General features: G+C 41.1%; 3 protein-coding genes across 3 annotated transcripts in view; 1 reads left to right on the forward strand and 2 right to left on the reverse strand.

Annotated features, from left to right (window-relative positions):
• LOC307270031 (protein jagunal homolog 1-B) overlaps positions 1 to 19,335 on the reverse strand; it is a 339,870-nt gene that overhangs the window by 265,888 nt on the left and 54,647 nt on the right. The window lies entirely within an intron of this gene.
• On the reverse strand, positions 1,371 to 9,301 carry LOC307269602 (calsequestrin-2-like). Its single transcript, XM_080052596.1, has 12 exons — positions 9,229 to 9,301; positions 7,326 to 7,583; positions 5,316 to 5,400; positions 5,080 to 5,180; positions 4,165 to 4,273; positions 3,409 to 3,482; positions 2,781 to 2,911; positions 2,660 to 2,705; positions 2,293 to 2,347; positions 2,091 to 2,191; positions 1,693 to 1,767; positions 1,371 to 1,587 (listed from the first exon to the last, which is right to left on the reverse strand). Exons 2-12 carry the CDS (start codon positions 7,566 to 7,568, stop codon positions 1,381 to 1,383), a joined length of 1,227 nt encoding a protein of 408 aa, XP_079908722.1. The 5' UTR covers positions 7,569 to 7,583; positions 9,229 to 9,301; the 3' UTR covers positions 1,371 to 1,380.
• Positions 8,347 to 19,039, forward strand: poglut1 (protein O-glucosyltransferase 1; the record flags this gene model as incomplete). The annotated part of the gene is made up of 11 exons (XM_080052944.1): positions 8,347 to 8,425; positions 9,172 to 9,262; positions 9,384 to 9,527; positions 10,133 to 10,268; positions 10,558 to 10,679; positions 15,390 to 15,449; positions 15,580 to 15,679; positions 16,282 to 16,340; positions 16,435 to 16,602; positions 17,225 to 17,281; positions 17,429 to 19,039. 11 exons carry the CDS (start codon positions 8,347 to 8,349, stop codon positions 17,583 to 17,585), a joined length of 1,173 nt encoding a protein of 390 aa, XP_079909070.1. The 3' UTR covers positions 17,586 to 19,039.

A 19,335-nucleotide genomic window follows, 5' to 3' on the forward strand; every position in this document is an offset into this window, starting at 1 on the left:
CAACCTCATCCCTTTTTCGCGAGCCCAGGGTTGCCTGTCGGAACTCATCTGTCCCCGGCTCAATCCCCGCTCCCCTAACCCGCCTCCTCTGAGCGGGGCCCAGGACGAGCTAGAGAAGGGCTGGATGGAGAGGAAAATGAGCAGCATTTGCATCTAAATGGAATGTTTTTCTTCCCCTTCATTCCTCCCTGTCTATTTGTTTGGTAATGACTTGTTTCCGTGAGAGGAAATTCCCCCCTTCCTGGCTTCTACAACCTAATACGTCTTGTCTTTCCTTAGGTCTTTGTTCTTTGCAGTTTGTATTTTGAACCTGTTAGACCATCACACCCACTATGCTGCTGACACCCTGCTTCTCTTGGGAGTGTGTGAAATCACTACCTCCCTCCCACAGTCCTCTAGTCAGAAATCATGTTAAACACCATCACACTTGACACATTCTCGCCTGGCTCACATGACCTGAAGGCCCCATACAGAACCACACAACACTCGCACCGTGACACTGTCTGCAGCTTTTTCCTCTGGAGAGAAGGGCGAAATGTCTTCTAGCCTTAGGTCATGTGTAAAACACACACACACACACACACACACACACACACACACACACACACACACACACACACACACACACACACACACACACATCCTCATCTCCAAGCTATGCCATGGATTATGTGTAAATCCCACAGCATGATACAAACATCCTGTTTACACACAGCATCACATCCACCTCCAGGGGACTAATGATTCTTGCATGGCCCCTGTATTAATAATTTAAGTTCAGCAGGAGTGTGTCCGCTCATCTTGCAGTTTGTTGGGCCCCAGTGGGCAGTGCGTTAGCCCCTTGACCTCCCTGCCCAGGTCCCCCTCTACCATTAGGAGGCATAACAACCTTGCTGAATTATTTACCGATGTTTGCATAATTCAAGGTGAAATCGCTCATTGACTGAGAAGGAGTAAATGTGCCAATCGGCTATATTCTGAGCGCCAGTCTGGACGTTCTTGATGAGAGAACTGAAGTGTGTTTTCTCACTAAAACAAGCTAAGTTGATTCAAATGAAAGGATGTGCACATAGTCGCTGTGTACCTTTTATTAACACTGGTTTACATCATTACATTTTACCCAAAAGTGCTTTTAATGTGAATGTTTTTAATTAAAGTTTATGGTGAGTACAGAATTACATCCTCAGGCACTGTGCTAACCAACTTTTTTCCACAATGACCTGTTATAGTTTTTCTGTTTAATCTACTTAACTATTTCAAGTACAGCCTGTACAGTTGAGCATTTTGGATTTTTCGTGACACAAACATTTCGTATTCATTTGAATTTGGAAATAAAACGTTCAAATGTATCCCTAAACTAATTCTTATGTGCTCATTAGGTTAGTCATCAGTGTCTTCTTCCTCATCCGGTTCAAGGCTTTCGGAGCTGTCCTCTGCGAAGTAGCTCTCAGGGTCTAAGTCGTCTGCAAACTCATCATCGTCCTCCGTGTTGACCCTCCCTGAGAGGACGTCCTCTATCCAGTCCTCCAGCTCCTCTGCGGTGGGCAGGTCCTCGTCATTGGACATGTCCATCCACACGCTGTCCGCCTAGATCACAGGGCACCAAAGTGCACCAAAAAAGTCAAGGTACAGGGGTTTAATAACACACACACGTTACTTTGAGGGCAGTATAAGATTTCAACCATTACTTACATCCGTGACGTTGACCACACCAATCTGAGGTCTGAACAGGTCCAACTTGAAGGTTTTTTCCCAGTAAGTGGTCAGCTGGGGGGGATATGAATCATGTTCAACTTCTCTCAGTTGCCATTTTGAAAAGACTATGGTTGTTACACTTGGTGGATGCTTTTTTACCCCAAGCGAATTACAATTGGAGGTAGGCAGTTAGCATTAAAGCTCTTGACCTATAGGAGACCCACACTGGACATGCTCCACCCTGGTTCCCTTACCATAGTCAGAGGAGTTACCTACTGAGCTATCCAGCGGTTTGTTAAATACAATTGTGTAAAGATATTGTCTCTCAAACCCATTTCAAGAAAGATTTTTTTATATTCTTGTTAGAATATAAAAGCTTTATGATGAGGGAGAACCAGAGGGAAGTCATCGGGGTCGATCCAGACAATGCTGAGGTCCGGGTTGTTGGTGTTGTCTCTGGCCACGTCCTTCAGGATCTCAAGGAACTCATAGCCATCTGGGTGTGACAGAAAAGAGGAAAAACAAGCTCACCTTCAAGTGATTAGGAAAATAAGAAAGTGAAACAACTCCAAAATCAGAACGGTAAAGAGCACAAACCTGGATCTTCCTCCTCGGCGAATGCAACGATATGTATTCCATCCATGTCGTCCTCCTGCACATTGAAAAGAGTTGACGGCATAAGACTGGTTTACAAGCAAGCCAAAGTAAAATCAGTGCTAATGCATTTGTGTAGCATTCAGCTTAAGTGTCATACAATTGATTCACGCTTCTATGGATTTCCGATGCCACCCCAATGCTTATATGCTTTTGAAGCCATTGATCATTAGATAATCCTAGACTAACTGGTAAATCTATTGGCCATGTCTGACCTGGCTCTCAACTGTTAAGTCGTCTTACATACTTTATTATGTAAAAAAGGCTCGGGGGCCAACCCTGTCTTCTTTGCTAACACCAAAGTACTCACCCATGTTTCAAACATATTCTCTGCCCGGAGCTTCCTCAAAGTAGCCCTGTAAACGGCAGAAATGTAATGAAATGCCTAACCAGGTTTTTTTATTTGACTATTCAATTCTAAAAGATCCAACCTTCTGTGTTGGGTGACAAAGTCAACAATGTCCATCTCTGTCAGAGGTCTGCCAGGCAGGATGGCCGGCTCCTCCATGAACGGCTCATAAAAATTCACCTCGTTCATCTTGAGGGAGAGATGTTTGGCGACCTAAAAACATACAACGTGCCAGGATCTCATTATGACTAGCAGAGAGGGGAAATCACTGTGGGGTTTTGTTTTAAAGAGTAGAAGTAGCTCATTAAACAAAGGCAATCTGAAGGGGTCTCATTAAAAAAAATATATATAATAATTGTATTTTATTCTTTAAATAAAAAAAAAAACCTTATTAGTTTTTATAATGATTTACTTTTCTTCCAAGTGTGTTCAAATGTGAACCTGAAAATAACGGGTTATAGCTATTTTAGTAAAAAAAATAATACATTTTAGGTAATACGCTTAACACTTCATTTTGCTTAGACTTAGATTATGTAAGCTAAGATGAGCTAACTGTCTGAAAATTTGATGTTCTCAGGAAGGGAAAAATTATTAAGTGTTTTTCCCTAAATGTAAAAATAGTCTTGAGTTTTTACAGCAATATATATTATCCTTAGATATAACACTATACATGCAGACTAGGATTTCCTTTTTTGTACATCCAGACTTACTGATTTGGCAAATGTCGCAAAGAACTTGATGTAAGGTTGAAAGCGCTCTGAGGCCTCCTGAAAAGCTTTGAAGTCTAAGAAAAAATCAGAAAGAGAGACAGAGAGAGAAAGATGGACTCACGTGGAACTTAAGAGACAAGGACAGAAAGCAAATATGAGAGGAAAAAAACAGGTGACCCTCCAAGTCGAAAACGATATGATCAGGGAGGCAAACAACGAAAACCCCTTGTGCTTCATTCAATTTCCCATCATGATTGTACTGTCTTCGCCCCCGAGTAACAAAGTCTACCTTAATAAAGTTTGATACGCTTGTAATGCGCTTCTGGCTCAGCTTCCCAACAAGGTCACAACCAAGGACCAAGCCTTATCTGTGGACAGAAACAGGCTCAATAATGAGACTTCATGCCGCTGTCATATTGGTCCGGATACCATCTTTCCTGTCACACTTCTTCTCACTTCTTTTTTTGCCAAGAGGAACTATAATTGCAGTTTGACCTATTAGATGGGATAACTAGAAGCTATAAAAAGGCTCTCGAGAGACTTGAGTTAGAGTGCCACAGTCTGGCTACGCGGTGATGTAGCTCCATTAGCTTCTAGATCAATGTAAGCGTCTGGGGAAAACACAGTGTGACAATTTTTAGGACAGATACAGAGAAAAACAGTGTAGATGTATCTTTTTGAACACATTTCTTATTGTATGCACTAAATACTTTGCTCAAATAGACACTAAGACATGAATTTATCTGGTAAACTAACATGAGTCCTCTCCTTTGAAGTAGCCAATGAGACGGATGTCTTCCTCCATCCTCTCGAAGGCTCGCAGCTCCATGGCATTATTGATCATTTCCACCGGGTCCTCCAGCACCTAGGGGGCGGTATAATACAAGTGACTGATTTCCACTACCAATAAACACATTAATAAAGCAATAGTTTAACATTTTTGGAAATACGCTTAAACATTTATTTTCCTTTTTTGAGATTGATACCACTCCCATGTGCGTGAATCTTCTTCCAGCTAATTAGTTTATGTCTTAGCCTTATATTTAACATATAGACATTAGAGTGCTATCAGTCTTCTCAGCTAACTTTCCATAGAAAAGGTGAATGAGCGTATGTAGTTGTGAAGTGAAAGGGGGCTGTTTCGGGCATTACTAGAGTATTAGAGTCTTGTGTTTCCATGTTAGGTAATGTTGATGATATCATTTAGTAAAAAAGTTTTTTTTAAAACGTAAAGTAGCTACGAGGAACTTTTTGATATTTCTAAACGGCCTCATTTATCTGATTATCATAAATGACATGCAACAAAGACATGAGGCCTCTTAATGTCTTTGTCATGGGTGTATACTCTCACCCAGGAACTACAGCTGGCATTGTAAAAACACTACCGCTTTTGTCCAAAGGAGGTGCAAGAATGAACAAAAACTGAAAGTCCCTCGGAGCACCTTTTTAAGGAAAAAACTTTTCTGCTCTATTTCCCATTTCAATTCCTTCGTGTGCAAAAGTCACAGGTTGACATAAAAAGCTGCTCCTGCTGAGTCTTGTAACACTAAGAAACACATAATTTACAAGTATTTTAACGAGGCTGCAGCTGTTAATAGCGTGAGGAAGTCCTCCCCGGCAGCAGTAGACATCTTAAGAAGAAGTAGAAGAAGAATCAGATTGTCCACTCACATCCAACAGAAACTCCACCAGCGTGTCTGATGAGAGCTCCCCGTCAAACTCAATGACACGATCGTCCTTGAAGACGTACAAGCTACCCACCTCCTCCAGACCTTATTAACAGGCAGGGGTATAGTAAAAGAAGGCTACTTTGAGAGCTTAACATTGACACAATTATAGTAATATAGGCCCTATAGTTTTAAGTTATTTTTAAGGCATGGAGTGTTTAAAGTTTAAGTAAATCATACCCAGTTTTCTTGCTACTTTTGAATCCTTCTGCGAGTCCACCATCCCAAAGCCGATGTCTTTGTCCTCGAGGACCTGAGCTGTGAGCTGGAAGTACAGACAGACAGACAGACAGACAGACAGATATCAGTCAGCATGACACTGTCACTGAACACACTTGAACCCTTTATTTCTCAAAACCTTTGCGTCAGGCCAGAAACAAAGTTGTTGTTCTTGGACTCAGATGAACATTTTAGAAGCCATATTAAACCAGTGTATCCAAATATTACTGTTGAAAAGAAAGCCCCAACTAGAACTTGTTCAAAATGCAGCAGTCCTGCTATGTGTCTTGTTTTATGCAATGTGCACTTTAAACCATTACTCTTTATGCAAAATGCTATTCAAAATAAATGAACGTCTTTTTCATAATGATTCATGATAGGTCAGTTAAGTACGGTGGTTGTTAAACCAAGTTTTAATTTGTATCTATTTATTTTTTTACTTTTCTGTAATTGTTGCTAATACTTTCCTTCTTATTACCTAAAACGTTGACATCATAACAACCTCAAAAATGTCTACTAAATATGAAACTAGTGGGATCTCCGGTAAGGCAAGAAGTTTGGGATCCACCGATACCATTCCTGACGAAATCCTGACTTTGGTATTTTCTATAAAGACTGGTATTAAAACACTTCCTATACCAACACCTACTACCCTGCATTCTGAGTTTAGCTTGGCACTTCCACTCCTGAGCATTTGAGCTGGCTGCCACAGCTGCTGCTGTCTACTTGAATACATCTTTTCATTACCGGGGTGTGTGTGTGTGTGCTGAGAGCCCCCTGTGGAGTTTTCTTGTCGAAAGGGGGAAGCTGTATAAGTCAGAAGTGCTTGCGTTTCAGTTCTGGAGAAAGGCAATTGAAATGTAGAAACAGCAGGGAAAGAGAAAAGATTTGGGTTGTGTTTAACTGCTGTCAAACGGTGCGTAAAACACGTCAGGAATGCAAAAAGTTATCATTGAAAAGGAAGCTACGGGTTGTAGAAAAACATGGGTCTCGTAACTTTAACTCTTAAACGAGAAGGTGTTGAGAGCAAGAGTAGGCTACATGGATGTCTTTCTAGTTCACAGCCTGATAGTAAAGAGTTTTTGGAACAAGCTATAATTATCAGAAAATGACCTAGAAACAATCCCCCTGGATACATGTGAACCGCAGAGGAGGGCATGTAATGGGATTAAAAGTACTGTAGAGCCCCGTTTAGAGAGAGTGTGCAGGTAAAAGCACTGGCTCTGTCCATCAAATTGTGACTGTGTGACAGCTCTGAGTTTACATTCACTTCATGGTGAATCCAGACAGGCTGCTACAAAGAATGAGGTTCACTGTCTGTCTGTCTTTTACTGTTGTGACAGGTTAGAGAGGGGGGGGGGGGGTCTGAGCCGGAGCTTATTGAGACATTTTAATGTTATCACTGACATCCGATATATCAGGGTTACAACACATGCGTCTGCCAACTCTCGCTCTATTCTTTAATGTGCCAGGCCGACTACTAGGCAGGATTCAGGTGTTCTGCTCCTAGTAATAAAGACAGTGGATCAGTGTCACAGGAATATGAAGAATTTGTATAGCCGTAGAACGCTGATGTTGAAATCATTATTTGATCATTTATAGCAATTATTTTCAATTTCAGTCGGTCCAATATGAGTACTCTGTTTTGTAAGATGTTTTTAGAGATTATGTTGCTTCTCCTTCTCTTTAAGTGTGTGACTAAATTTGGACTTTAAAAAAAAAACTGCCGTCTGCCTAATATGATTTCTCACTTCATACTTGATTGCTTTGACAGATTTATTTTTATTTTTTACCAAATAGAAAGAAAGCACAACCTAGGCAACCCCAAACCCCCGGAAAGATGCCAAGTAGTTTTTAGGGGGCATTAAAGGGCATTACACTTCACTTCTTCCAATTGCTCGATTCCTACAATCTCTAAATGATCATAATAAAGAATTACCATCCATGACTTAACCAACCCCTCTCCCTTACCTCTAGCACTAGCTCGGTCATCTGGAACCTCTTCTGCAGGCCCTTGTTGGCGGGTAGCGGCTCGTGGTAGAACAGACACAGCAGGTCGTATCTCTTCAGAGCTTTCTTGAAGTTGCGCTCGTTGATGTCCAGCACCCGGTCCTTCCCGTCAAAATTGGGGAACTCCAGACCTTCCTCAGCGCTGCATAGGAGGACCAGGCCAAGGCACAGGCCGGATAGTACAGAGAGCCACGTTTTCAGCATTGTTGTGGAGGTGTGCTGCAAGCCAGAATGAAGTTAGCAAAGAAGTCAAATCACCTCTCAATTTATGAGATTGGCTTGGCTAAATTATATTCTCACAAATATTGAGTCACTATCTTCCTCTCAATTGCCCTACTACCTCTACATCTCTCCCTCTCCCAACCTGTCTTCTGTCTCCTCCTCCCTCCGTCACTCAGTCTTACTGGCCCCAACATCTCCCAGGAGGCTTTCTTTCTTTCTTTCTTTCTTTCTTTCTTTCTTTCTTTCTTTCTTTCTTTCTTTCTTTCTTTCTTTCTTTCTTTCTTTCTTTCTTTCTTTCTTTCTTCGGAGAGACTCGCCTCCACAATCCATTTACAGCGCAATCATGCATGTGACAGTCACTCATGCCCTTGAAATGAATTCAGAAATTAGAGTGAGGAGATGCTGTGGGGGGATTTCATCAGCCATATAATCAGCAATTACATTATCCATATCAAGGGGAAATGGCATTGGCTGTGTAGCCTATGCATTGGAAAATGAAATTGCATGCTATGAAAGTGATGATATATTGATTGATTTATTTAGTCGGACAGGACGTGACTGTGAATAGGAAAAGGCAGATTTTATGAGGAGTGTCCCTTTAATGCCAATTTGGGCTCATCTTCCAAACATTACGGCAGCGTAACCTGAGATTTTCTTTACTGTGCGCCTTACCGTAATGACCGTATTCAGCCAGAAGTAACAGAGCACAGATCACGCACGGCTTTGTTTCTCCAGACAAAGCTTGAGGATAGAGGGGAAAATGGAGCGCGTTCGGCTGTGGAGGGTTTTGCTTTTGATACTGTTGCAAGTTTATCATTTATGTTTGGTCCCCGCATCAGGTAAACTACATTTTAATTTATTTTAAATAAACTCTCCTCATGAAACGGTTTAGCTTTATGAATTCAGTGCGTATTTTGCTACCTTTTGCCTCACGCTGCTTCTTCGAGGGAACTTCAGGTGGTTCGTGGTCATTCATCATCACCTCACAACCCAGCTAACTAGCACACGAGCTAACTCAAGGACAATAACTGTTTCTGGACTGTAATGTGTGAATGAATTGCGCTGAAAAGTTAGCGCTTTCTCTTACGGTAAAATTGCAAAAATAGGCTGATTGAGGCTCTGTGCAACAGGTCTGCTAAAGCTAACTAGCAATAACAAATACTGACACCATTAAAGGTGTTTCCATTATTCCAGTTATTTATCATACATACATAGTATTGAATGCTGCTACTGTAACTTGTAATGATATGCTGTGTGGAATAGTAAACAAAGACGTGTGTAGCCTACTAGTGACCAGTTAGACCTGGCTACAGCCCCGGATGTTTTATGAATGGCCCCGGGTCTCTCTGTTTGAGACATAGACATATTAAAGAGCAAGTGAAGTGGAGGTGATTGAGAATGGGAGAACATTTGATTGTTAAGTCTGAACAATGACATCACAATACTATAAGAAGTATGGTATCTCGTGTATATTTCAGATAATATAATCAATTGAACTATGCTACTGCACCACATTGATGCATCCCCCTTTCTTGTGACACAGTTGTAAACTATAAGACTGTTCCATTCTGAATTTGTTTTGTAGGCACACAATGTACCACTATAAAAGATAGGATCTCTGATGCTGTTAAAGGATACACACCGTGCAACCCGGTCAACTGCAGCTGCCATATAAGGTCAGTGTGTGTGCTTCTCTGCATACTGGATTGTAACCCTGTAAGTTGAAGGTTAAATTGTAAAGGCGTTAATGTGAAATGTAGGTCCATTTTTTCATGACATTCTTGATTCCTTCCCCAGCGTGCTACAGCAGGACCTGCTTCCTTTCAAAGGGGGGATCTCCGAGGATGTCATGGCCACCATAGTCCAGAGAGGGGTGGGCACACACTACCAGATCATCGGACACAAGCTGTACAGAGAACACAACTGCATGTTCCCCGCCAGGTCAGCAGACAGAAAAGAACATTCCCCGCATTCCGAATCTCATACTCTTTCCTTTTTTCTATTCTACATACTACAACTGACCATAAAAAATAATCTAGTTAGGATGCAGTAGGCACACAATTGGGAGATACTTTTACTTATTTATTCCGTCATAACATTGTGCCTTGAGCTTGCCTCTTGCTTTTTTATCCGTCGCATCCCCATTTGTTTTGATATACAGGCTCCGTCGATGTGACGTCACTTCAGGTGCGTACTGGATTATGGGTCAGAATCGCCCAAATATGATGCTGTTATCAACACTAAAAATATAATTCGGTATAGCAGATATCCGGGTATTTCAAACCATCCTAAATCTGGCCACAAGAATCGGGACATGCTAAATCTTTTTTCTACCATACTATATAGTAGATAGTATGGGGATTGGATCGCAGGGACTGTAATTTGTTTGAAAAGTATAATGTAAGAGAGAAACAAATATTGAAAACCATGGTCCACATACAATGATTATTTACATGACTTTATAACATCGACTGCATGTCTTTGCAATAAAAGTATAAAAATATAGTCATGTTGAGATCCTGAGTCCATTGTTTTGCTGTTTTCAGGTGTAGTGGGGTGGAGCATTTCATTCTGATGGTGATTGACAGCCTGCCCGACTTGGAGATGGTGGTCAACGTCCGGGATTACCCACAAGTCCCCTCGTGGGTGCAGCCCACCCTGCCCGTCCTCTCTTTCAGTAAGGTCAGACTCCTACGCATTAGTTAAATACACACTTCAAAACAGACGTGGTGGTTGTTTTTGTTAAAATGCAATACGTGTTTGGGGTGGTGTAGTGGATAGAGCGCGTACCATATCGGCTCCGGCCTTCGTTGCAGTGGTCGCGGATTCAAATCCGACCCCTGGACCTTTACTGCATGTCATCCCGCCTCTCTCTCTGTCTCCCCATTTCAACTATGTACTGTTAATAAAGCTTGAAAATGCCAAAAAAGAATCTTTAAAATGCAATAAGTGTGTTTTTGACATGTTGCAGACGGGGGACTACAAAGACATCATGTACCCTGCCTGGACGTTTTGGGAGGGCGGACCTGCAGTGTGGCCCATCTATCCCACTGGACTGGGCAGATGGGACCTGATGAGGGATGACCTCAAAAAGTAAGGTCATATTTCAAGTATTTTAGCTATTGCTTAAAATATAAACCTGTGAGTTAACTAGAGCTTTTAAAAATGTACAAGGTTACATTTTCTGATAATCTGATAGCGAACTGAATAACTTTTTGTTTTGGGTTTTATGGAAGATTTCATATTTTTTTTTATCAATTAATAACTAAATTTAAAGAAAATTAAAACTGCAAGCAGTGATGACCGGGCCCTCGCACCTCCGTGCTGCTCGCCGTCCTGGCCGTCCTCGGCGCTCCGGGCGACCGCGTGAGAGAACGTGCCGCGGTCTCCTCCTCTTCGGGGCGCGCGGCACAGCGATACCTGTCGCCGGAATCGCGGAAGTTGCCGCGGCGCGCTTGATTCGGATGCGAGGACGACCTCAGGCCTGGCCTCTTACCAGGCGGGTGAAGTTTGGAGCGCGTGGGACAGTGCAGAGCGAAATTACAGCGACTTCCTGCTTCGTGGCGACGCCGCCGAGAAACTACGAAGGCCACGGAGCCGATAGAACCGGCTTCCCGTGTCATCGTTGTCTCTGGACCTCCCTGAGCTGCTTTGAGGTTGATTTGATCGAGTGTGCAGGATGTGGAGGTAAATAAGTAGCATGCAATATTTACTTTACCCAGCAGTTGGCGCTCTCACTTTATATGAATATTAGCGTGCGGGCTTCCTCAGGCATGGGCGTAGGATTATATAGGGACGGTAGGGTCCCGACCCTACCAAAATCCAGCCTCTACTGTGTAGTCCCTACCAATAATACACCCGCTGTCCGTATTGTTTAGGCAATAATTATACACAAATTATACACAAAGGGTTAAAAATCAGTCTCTGCAAGAAGTCCCGCCTCTAAACAACTATCGCGCTTTGATTGGCTGTAGCGGTTTCCCGCAAACCTATATTCAACCTGATTGGCCGTCCCCGCTGTCACTCCATCTGCTTGTTAAAAAAAAAAAAAGCTACCGGCAATTTGCTAGTCCCAGACAGGAGGAGCAACAGGACGCCTCAGTGCATAGCTAATATCTGCATCTGCGAGTGTAAGTTCTGCCTTCGGTCACGTCAGCGAGATGGATTTTAATATCAGTGATGTCATTTGCAGTAACACTTAGCCTATTTGTGTGTGTTTTATGCTTGTGCGTGCGTGCGTGCGTGCGTGTGTGCGTGTGTGTGTGTGTGTGTGTGTGTGTGTGTGTAGGATGTCGAAGAAACGAAAACTGGACATAAGAGACTTCTTTAGAAGTCAACGTGTAAGTTAATTAAAAGGTTATATATTTTAGAGCCATAACAATACTGATATTGATTATTAGTCAGCATGGGCTATAATGCCAAAGAGATCCGCATTTTAAGGTATAGGCCTACCATTATTTTCATGTTTTATTTGTGTGGAAAGGGAGCAATGGTTTAAACATTTTTTTTTGGATAAATAAACATTAATTCAATTTAATAACCTTTATTTTCCTTCAAGGTTTCCCTCTCATTTACAGTGCAATTTGCACATTGCAGATGCTCATGTGATTTTATACATATATATTTTGGGGGAATAAAACATAATAATTGTGTGAACATTTTGTCTACCCATGTATGTACCCTAATATATCTGTTCATATGTCATGCATCAACATACTTCTGTCAGGTGACAGACAGTGGAGAGACTGGAGGAGATAGAGGAGGAGAGACTGGAGGAGATAGAGGAGGAGAGGATAGAGAAGGAGAGACTGGAGGAGATACTGGAGGAGAGGATAGAGAAGGAGAGACTGGAGGAGAGGATAGAGAAGGAGACAGAGGAGGAGATGCTGTAGAAGATGAAGGAGAGGCTAGAGAAGGAGAGACTGGGGGAGATGGAAGAGAGGCTGGAAATTCACAGGTGAGGTTAATAATGATTAATATGTTAGTCATGAGATTCAGTTGCACCAGAGTAAAGTTGAAAACTCTTCTAAGTTGACTAATTTTCTTTCATTAGTTGCTTTAACCTATAACATTACAGAATGCATATTCTCTTTTGATATTCAGATATGCATTATAAACATGTTAATTAAGCCGATTTATTGATTTTTTTTTTTCAATTATCATTGCGAATACAAAAAAAACCTATCAACTTTAGGAAGCACTTTCATATCCCACGGACCCCACCAATGTCCAAATCAAACCTACTCCCTTGTCCTCAGGCCTTGGGTCTCATTGACCATAAGAAATTTGGAGAAGATGAGACAGAGTATGGTGGAGTTAGGGCAACTTCCTGTTTTTTTGGCGAATATTTCAAAATAGAACACTTCCTGTTGATTTTGGGGCGTCAAGAGGCTCCTGTTAGAGAAATAAAGTCCCATTACCCAACATAGCATGAAAGAGAAGTCTTCAGTCCCTCTATTTCAGGGGTGGCCAACCCGCGGCTCGCGAGCCGCATGCGGCTCTTTGCCCAGCTTCATGCGGCTCTTCAGTTCATATCAAATTATGTAATTATCATTTTTTTTTTTTTATACTTTTTTTATACCTATGTGTGTGCATGTTCGCAAACGTTTCATGCGGCTCTTACGTTCGTTTTACATGTTGTCTATTATTTCATTTTTTATTTTATTAATGTGTAGGCCCTATGTGTATGCCTGTTCGCAAATGTTTAATTGAGGACGCAACATAACGTTCGCAAACGTTTGGTGCGGACGCAACATAAAACTGCCCGCTCAGCTTGGAGGGAGGTTTTCCGTGAGTAAACTATTTGTGTCAAGTTCGCTCACTCAGGTGTTGACAGGACGTGCTGGATCGCCAAAATAAGAGAAAGAGCTTCCCGAAAATCTACATAGTTTTTTGTGATGTGATTCGTGTCAGGTTGCTCTATAGCAGTATAAAACAAGAAATTAAGACCAGAAAAGTAGTAGGGGAAGGTGGGGTGATTTGTGCATTTTGGAAGATGCAAAACCCCTTGTTTCTAGAAAACCGTGGAAGAAATTGGAAATGTGACCACATATTTAAGAAGAGCCATCCATTTGACTCATCCTGTAAAGAAGGGAGACACAAGGAATAAGATATAAGCACATTTAAGCTCAAAAAACTGTGTTTTGCCTTTCAAAGTAAAATTTCCATGATCAAGGTTTTTTGATTATTGTGTCTGAACAATTATAGACACGTTTGAAAACATTTGACACATGTTTAGTGCTTTGGTATGCTACACTTTGAGTCTATATAGTTAGCACAATGTCAACCCTAAATTGCTGCATCATGCCTATTATCCAAAATTCTGGGGATGGGGTGATTTGTGCGCAAGGGCCTGGGTGAGTTATAAGTAAGTAAGTAAGTAAAATGTATTTATAAAAGCACATTTATGACAGTTTGCACTGTCCAAAGTGCTGTACATAGTGCATTCAGTAGGTAAACAATGAAGGTACAATAACAATAACCAAAATAAAAGACGTAAAGCCCATACATCCACATAAACACAGATAGTAGTGCAGAGGTAAGATAGTTAATGGGGAGGAAACACCAGGGTGTACATATGGGTTTTGAGCCTTGATTTAAAGGCAGAAATGTAGGGGGAATCACATTTGTCAGGTGGCAGTTGGTTCCACAAGCACGGAGCAACTAGTGCAAAGTACATTTCTGAGAGTTGTGCCAGTGGCATGGCTGTATACGCTGGTCACCAAAAGAAAGTGATTGTCTACAGTAGCTCAGAAGAGAGTGACATCTCAATTCCACTTAACGACACCACTGATGAGAGTTCAGATGGCCAGAAAGATGATGATGGTGACTTTGTCATTGTGACACAATGACGCACAAATCACCCCACTACGTGGGGTGATTTGTGCGTCAAGACAACTTTTTTTCCGAAAGCTATATTTCTTAAACAGTTTATTCCAGATCCAAAGTTTTTATTGCCAGGGATGCACAACATCCTGAAATATATGTACATATTTGAGTTGGAGACATAACTGTCAAGGCCTCACTTTAAAATCACTTTGAGTAAAAAGTTGCACAAATCACCCCACCTTCCCCTATAATAGGTCCTCTTTAAAGAAAGTTCGGAACCATCGATTATTATTTAATAACTGTTTTAGTTTATTTATGGAGAAAATATATTGAAAAATTTATTAAAAAATACCTTGTTATATACCTCTCAGATGTGATATTTTGTAATTGTTACCAGAATTATTTCATCAAACAGCCCAAGTGTTTGAATAATTGAAACTGAGTCAGGCCTTCTTGAAAGCAGGTGAAGTTTACTTGTTTCAGCATACAAGGGAATCAATCAATGCATCATAAGTTATTACATTGTTAAGCATACATGGATTGAGACAAAGATTGAACAGAAATAGCAGAGGTTATATGGTCCAAAAAATTGTGTAGGCGTATACACTCGGTTTGTGTGTCCAGCCCTTGTTTTGCTGGCGAAAGCATAAATGTTTTTAATGAGGTAGATATTCCCAGAAATTCATCTCAGCTGGTGTTATCCTTCATACAATGTCTGATAACAGAATATGGGAGTCATTTCTCCTCAACTACTGTGCACATGAATGCGTCATACCTCTGTATGTGCCAAAATCTTATTAGGCTCCAAGGCTAAACAACAGTTGTAGCAAAAACACTTTGGAGTTCTTTAAGTTTACTGGGACAAAGTTCAACAGGCAGAAAGCATGTATTGTGCATTAAAATATTATACAATCATAAGGCAAATTAAATTCTGTTAACAGTAATGATAATACAATTGTTTTTGACTCACAACAGGTCAGCAGCACAGTGGCCATGGACGAAAAAAGAGTCCCGAGGATTCTTCAGGGGCTCCAGGTCAGTTTGGTGAATATATTATGTGTCTGATGTTACAAAACAAAATGTCACGTGTTAATTCCCTCCTTTTTTTATTTCTCTGTGCTTCCACTTCCTCATTCTCCCCGTGTGTTTGTGTTGTTGTTGATAGAACCAGTCCAGAGCGCGACCCCCTCATCCTCCTGTCCAGAGAAGCTCCAGAGCTGGTGGATGCAGAGTACACCAAGAACCAGGCCTGGAAGTCTGAGAAGGTCTGTCCACACTGAAACCACAACACAAATGAATAACTTTTTCTAAAGCCTATTGTATGAGATATTAATGCCATTCTGTGGCTTGTGTTTTGATTGGTTGAGGTTTAAAGGACCCTGATATAGAGTGACCAGACAGAGTGACATTCAATTACATCATTGGTACTTTTTATTGATTCCAAAAAGGGAAAAAGTCAATATGTGTCAAAGGCTCAGTAAGTGATATGGTCCTATTAGCTAACTTCCTGTCAGTGACTGCAGTTAGCAGTCCCCTCCTTCGTCCATACGTCACCACCACATGAACACACAGCCGTCTTCATCAGATAGTGCCGCGATGTAGAGCAGTGAGTTATCGTTCACGGGCACAGAGACCCGCCTCTTTATAGTGCTCTGTCTCTTGATTGGATATAAACGAGCGGGATACTCAAAATGTTATCTGGCAATAAGTGCAAAGCTGAATGACTGGGAGACCTGTGTTATGAACTGCGCATACTGTTTAAGTGATTTCTGTATGAATGTAGAGTGATTTAACACTTTTATTAACAAAGAAATATCACTTACTTCCCCTTTAAGTATTTACACAACATTTCCTTTGTCTATTTTAGGACACACTAGGAAGACCCCCGGCCAAAGAAATCCCTCTGGCCGATCACTGCAAATACAAGTAAGCTGGGTTAAGAATCGAGGACAAGAAAGTCATTCTGGAGCTTGTATTAATAGTCCCCCTCCCTGCACTCATTTTTGTTCCCCTTTTGCAGATATTTATTCAACTTCCGAGGTGTGGCGGCCAGCTTCCGTCTGAAACACCTGTTCCTCTGCGGCTCGCTGGTGTTCCACGTGGGCGACGAATGGCAGGAGTTCTTCTACCCTCAGCTGCAGCCCTGGGTCCACTACATCCCCGTCAAGCAGGATCTGTCTGACGTCAGGTACCAGAGCGAGACCTCTTCCTACTCAGTTAGGATCTTTGTTCACAGTAGGGTTGGGAGGTATTAAGATATTAAAAACCCTAACCCTAGCAACTGTATTCCTTTAATGACCATGGATTCAGTCATAAAAATCAGTGGTGGTGTGTAATGCCTGGTGCATGTTTATAATACATGCATGAAGAGTGTGTGTGTGTCCATGTCGAATGCCTGTGTTTGAAGATAGTATGCCTGTATAGTATCTTTATTATAAGAATGCAGCTTAAAATACCATACAAGTAAATGACATGCGTTCTTTTCCCTCGTTTGGAACGTAGATTGTGATGTGTTCAAGTGCTGTCAGTAAAAATGTGTATTCGGCAGAGGTAAAGTCAAAGTGATTAGTTCAATGTAATCTTGTAAAATGTACCAATAGGAAGCCTATACCCAACGGTATTACCTGGGTAAAATTTGAAGACGGTTTAAAGCTATTAAAAAATGGATACCGCCCAACCCTAGTTCACAGTCTGGTCTTGGAGGTTTCTACTTGTACTCATTTGATAAGGTTTTCAGGGTGTATCTTGTAAATTCACCTTGGTCTCAATATCCTTTTGTATCCTTGCTAAATGTTGCTATTTCTCCACAGGGAACTACTACAGTTTGTGAAAGATAACGACGCCATTGCTCAGGAGATATCCACGAGGTATTGGAGGCAAATTTAATCGTTGAATGACTTCACTTAAGCCACCATGCATTGGAAAAAAGTGTGTGTGTGTGTAGGAGTGTTGGTTGTATTTGTGCCAGCCATGTCTGACTGTCTTGTGTGTTCCCCCTCTCCTCTCCCCCACAGAGGTAAGGAGTTTATCTTGGACCACCTGCGGATGCAAGACATCTCCTGCTACTGGGAGCGGCTCCTCATCGAGTTTGCCCGCCTTCTCACCTACAAACCCAAGAGGAAGGCCAACTACAACCAGATAGTCCACAGACCCAGCAAGACGGAGCTATAAGAGCAGCTGTAGCGAATGGAAGCGCTACATAAATGAATGTAGTCACTGCACCACAACATATGATTTCCTCACAAGCACCATTGGACCAAGTGTCAGATACAGGGCACGTAGCTTAGAGTTACACCGTCTCGTATATAGACACGTCTTGTATGTAGACACAGTCAACAAGTTGTGTTGTTGACTGTGAATGATGCCATACCTTCAGGTGCCACCAGGAGGCGAATGTGCCAAGTTTGAGTCAGTGACTTTAATATACTATCTATGCTCAGTGATTGCTTTCTGGTTCAATTAGCCTTTATACATAACTATTTTTATGCCAGAGTTTTTGTTTAGTCATTAAAAATGCACTCCACAGAATTGACCAACCAAGGTCAGTTTTCTCATTATGAAGGTTACGACTCCTAACAGCCTGTTAAAAGCCTGTTTTGAACCTAAAAATCTGATTTTAAATTTTAAATACATGAATGACAACGCTGCAAAGTGTGACTTTGGCTCTCGGCAGCTGCTCAAATAGCCACCCAGGCTGTACTAGTAATAATACTACATATGTATGAAGATGGTATTATCAACTTTAATAATTGTTTACATTATCGTCATTTTTTGTGATTTATCATCTTCATACCTTGTCATTGTAGTTTTTAACTTAAGTACCTGCTTTATTTGTATAATTAGTATAATAAATCGACCCATGTCATATTAATTTAATATTTAAAAAAGCAAAATGGTAATCTTGGTTTAATTGTATTTGTTTAGTACGTGGAATCTGTTGTTGAAGTGCCATCAGTGCAGCACTAATCATATTGAATATGATAGGCTAGAAGTAGTTTGTTTTATCTTAGTGCCATGGACAGTGAAGTGGAGCACAAAGCTTAAACAGGACACAAGCTTTGCTACAACGGCCACTTTGCTCTACTGGGCAACTGAAGAAACTCCAGCATACCTTTTTAACAACTTTCCTCACAACCACATAACCTCTGTTTGTGTCACTTGTTTTGTTTGCAATAGTGATCAATGCCTATGTATGTTAAATTACTCCACAGCACAGAATAATTATGCACATATAAGATTCCATTCACTAAGTGCCAACAGGAAGCAATAACAACGTTTCAGTCATTTGTTTTATGCACACAAATGTTTTTTAACCTTTTGAAAAGTGTTTGTCTAGTTGTGAAGGGATAATGTATGGACCCCAGGGAGAGTAGCTGTTGCCTCACTTACAACTACTGGGGATCTAAATAGACAATGAACAACAATGTATAGTTGATTCATGTTGAATATGTTGTAGTATTCACATTCTCCTGTGAACAAACAGATTCTAAAAAAAAAAAAAAAATTTGGTCCATTAATATGTTGTTTTTTGACAAAATAAACAGTGATCCTATGCCTGTTAAATGCGACTTTCAAGTTGATGTCACGGCTCGTGCAGCATTTTTGTTTTTTATGCCAATAAAACAACACTCTAGATCCATATTTGTCACTGTTCTCGTGTAGTTAATAGTAGCCCCTCACATCCCAAAAGTGTTCTTGAAATATGTTTTTTGATTAGCCAACCATGCACACTTACCTTAGAACTGGAATTGTGGCTATAGTCCGAATTATGTAAATATCACTAACTGGAATTATGGATAGTCATAATTTAGTTGCAGATGTCCACAATTTAGGTTTTTCCAGGCGAAATGACGTTGCAGATATCTGTAATGAGAAACCCCATGAGTAAATGCTTTACTTAACATTGTTCACAGTATACAGT

The sequence above is a fragment of the Ammodytes marinus genome (assembly GCF_949987685.1).
Source record: "Ammodytes marinus genome assembly, chromosome: 24".
In the NCBI taxonomy this organism is placed as follows: Eukaryota; Metazoa; Chordata; class Actinopteri; order Uranoscopiformes; family Ammodytidae; genus Ammodytes; species Ammodytes marinus.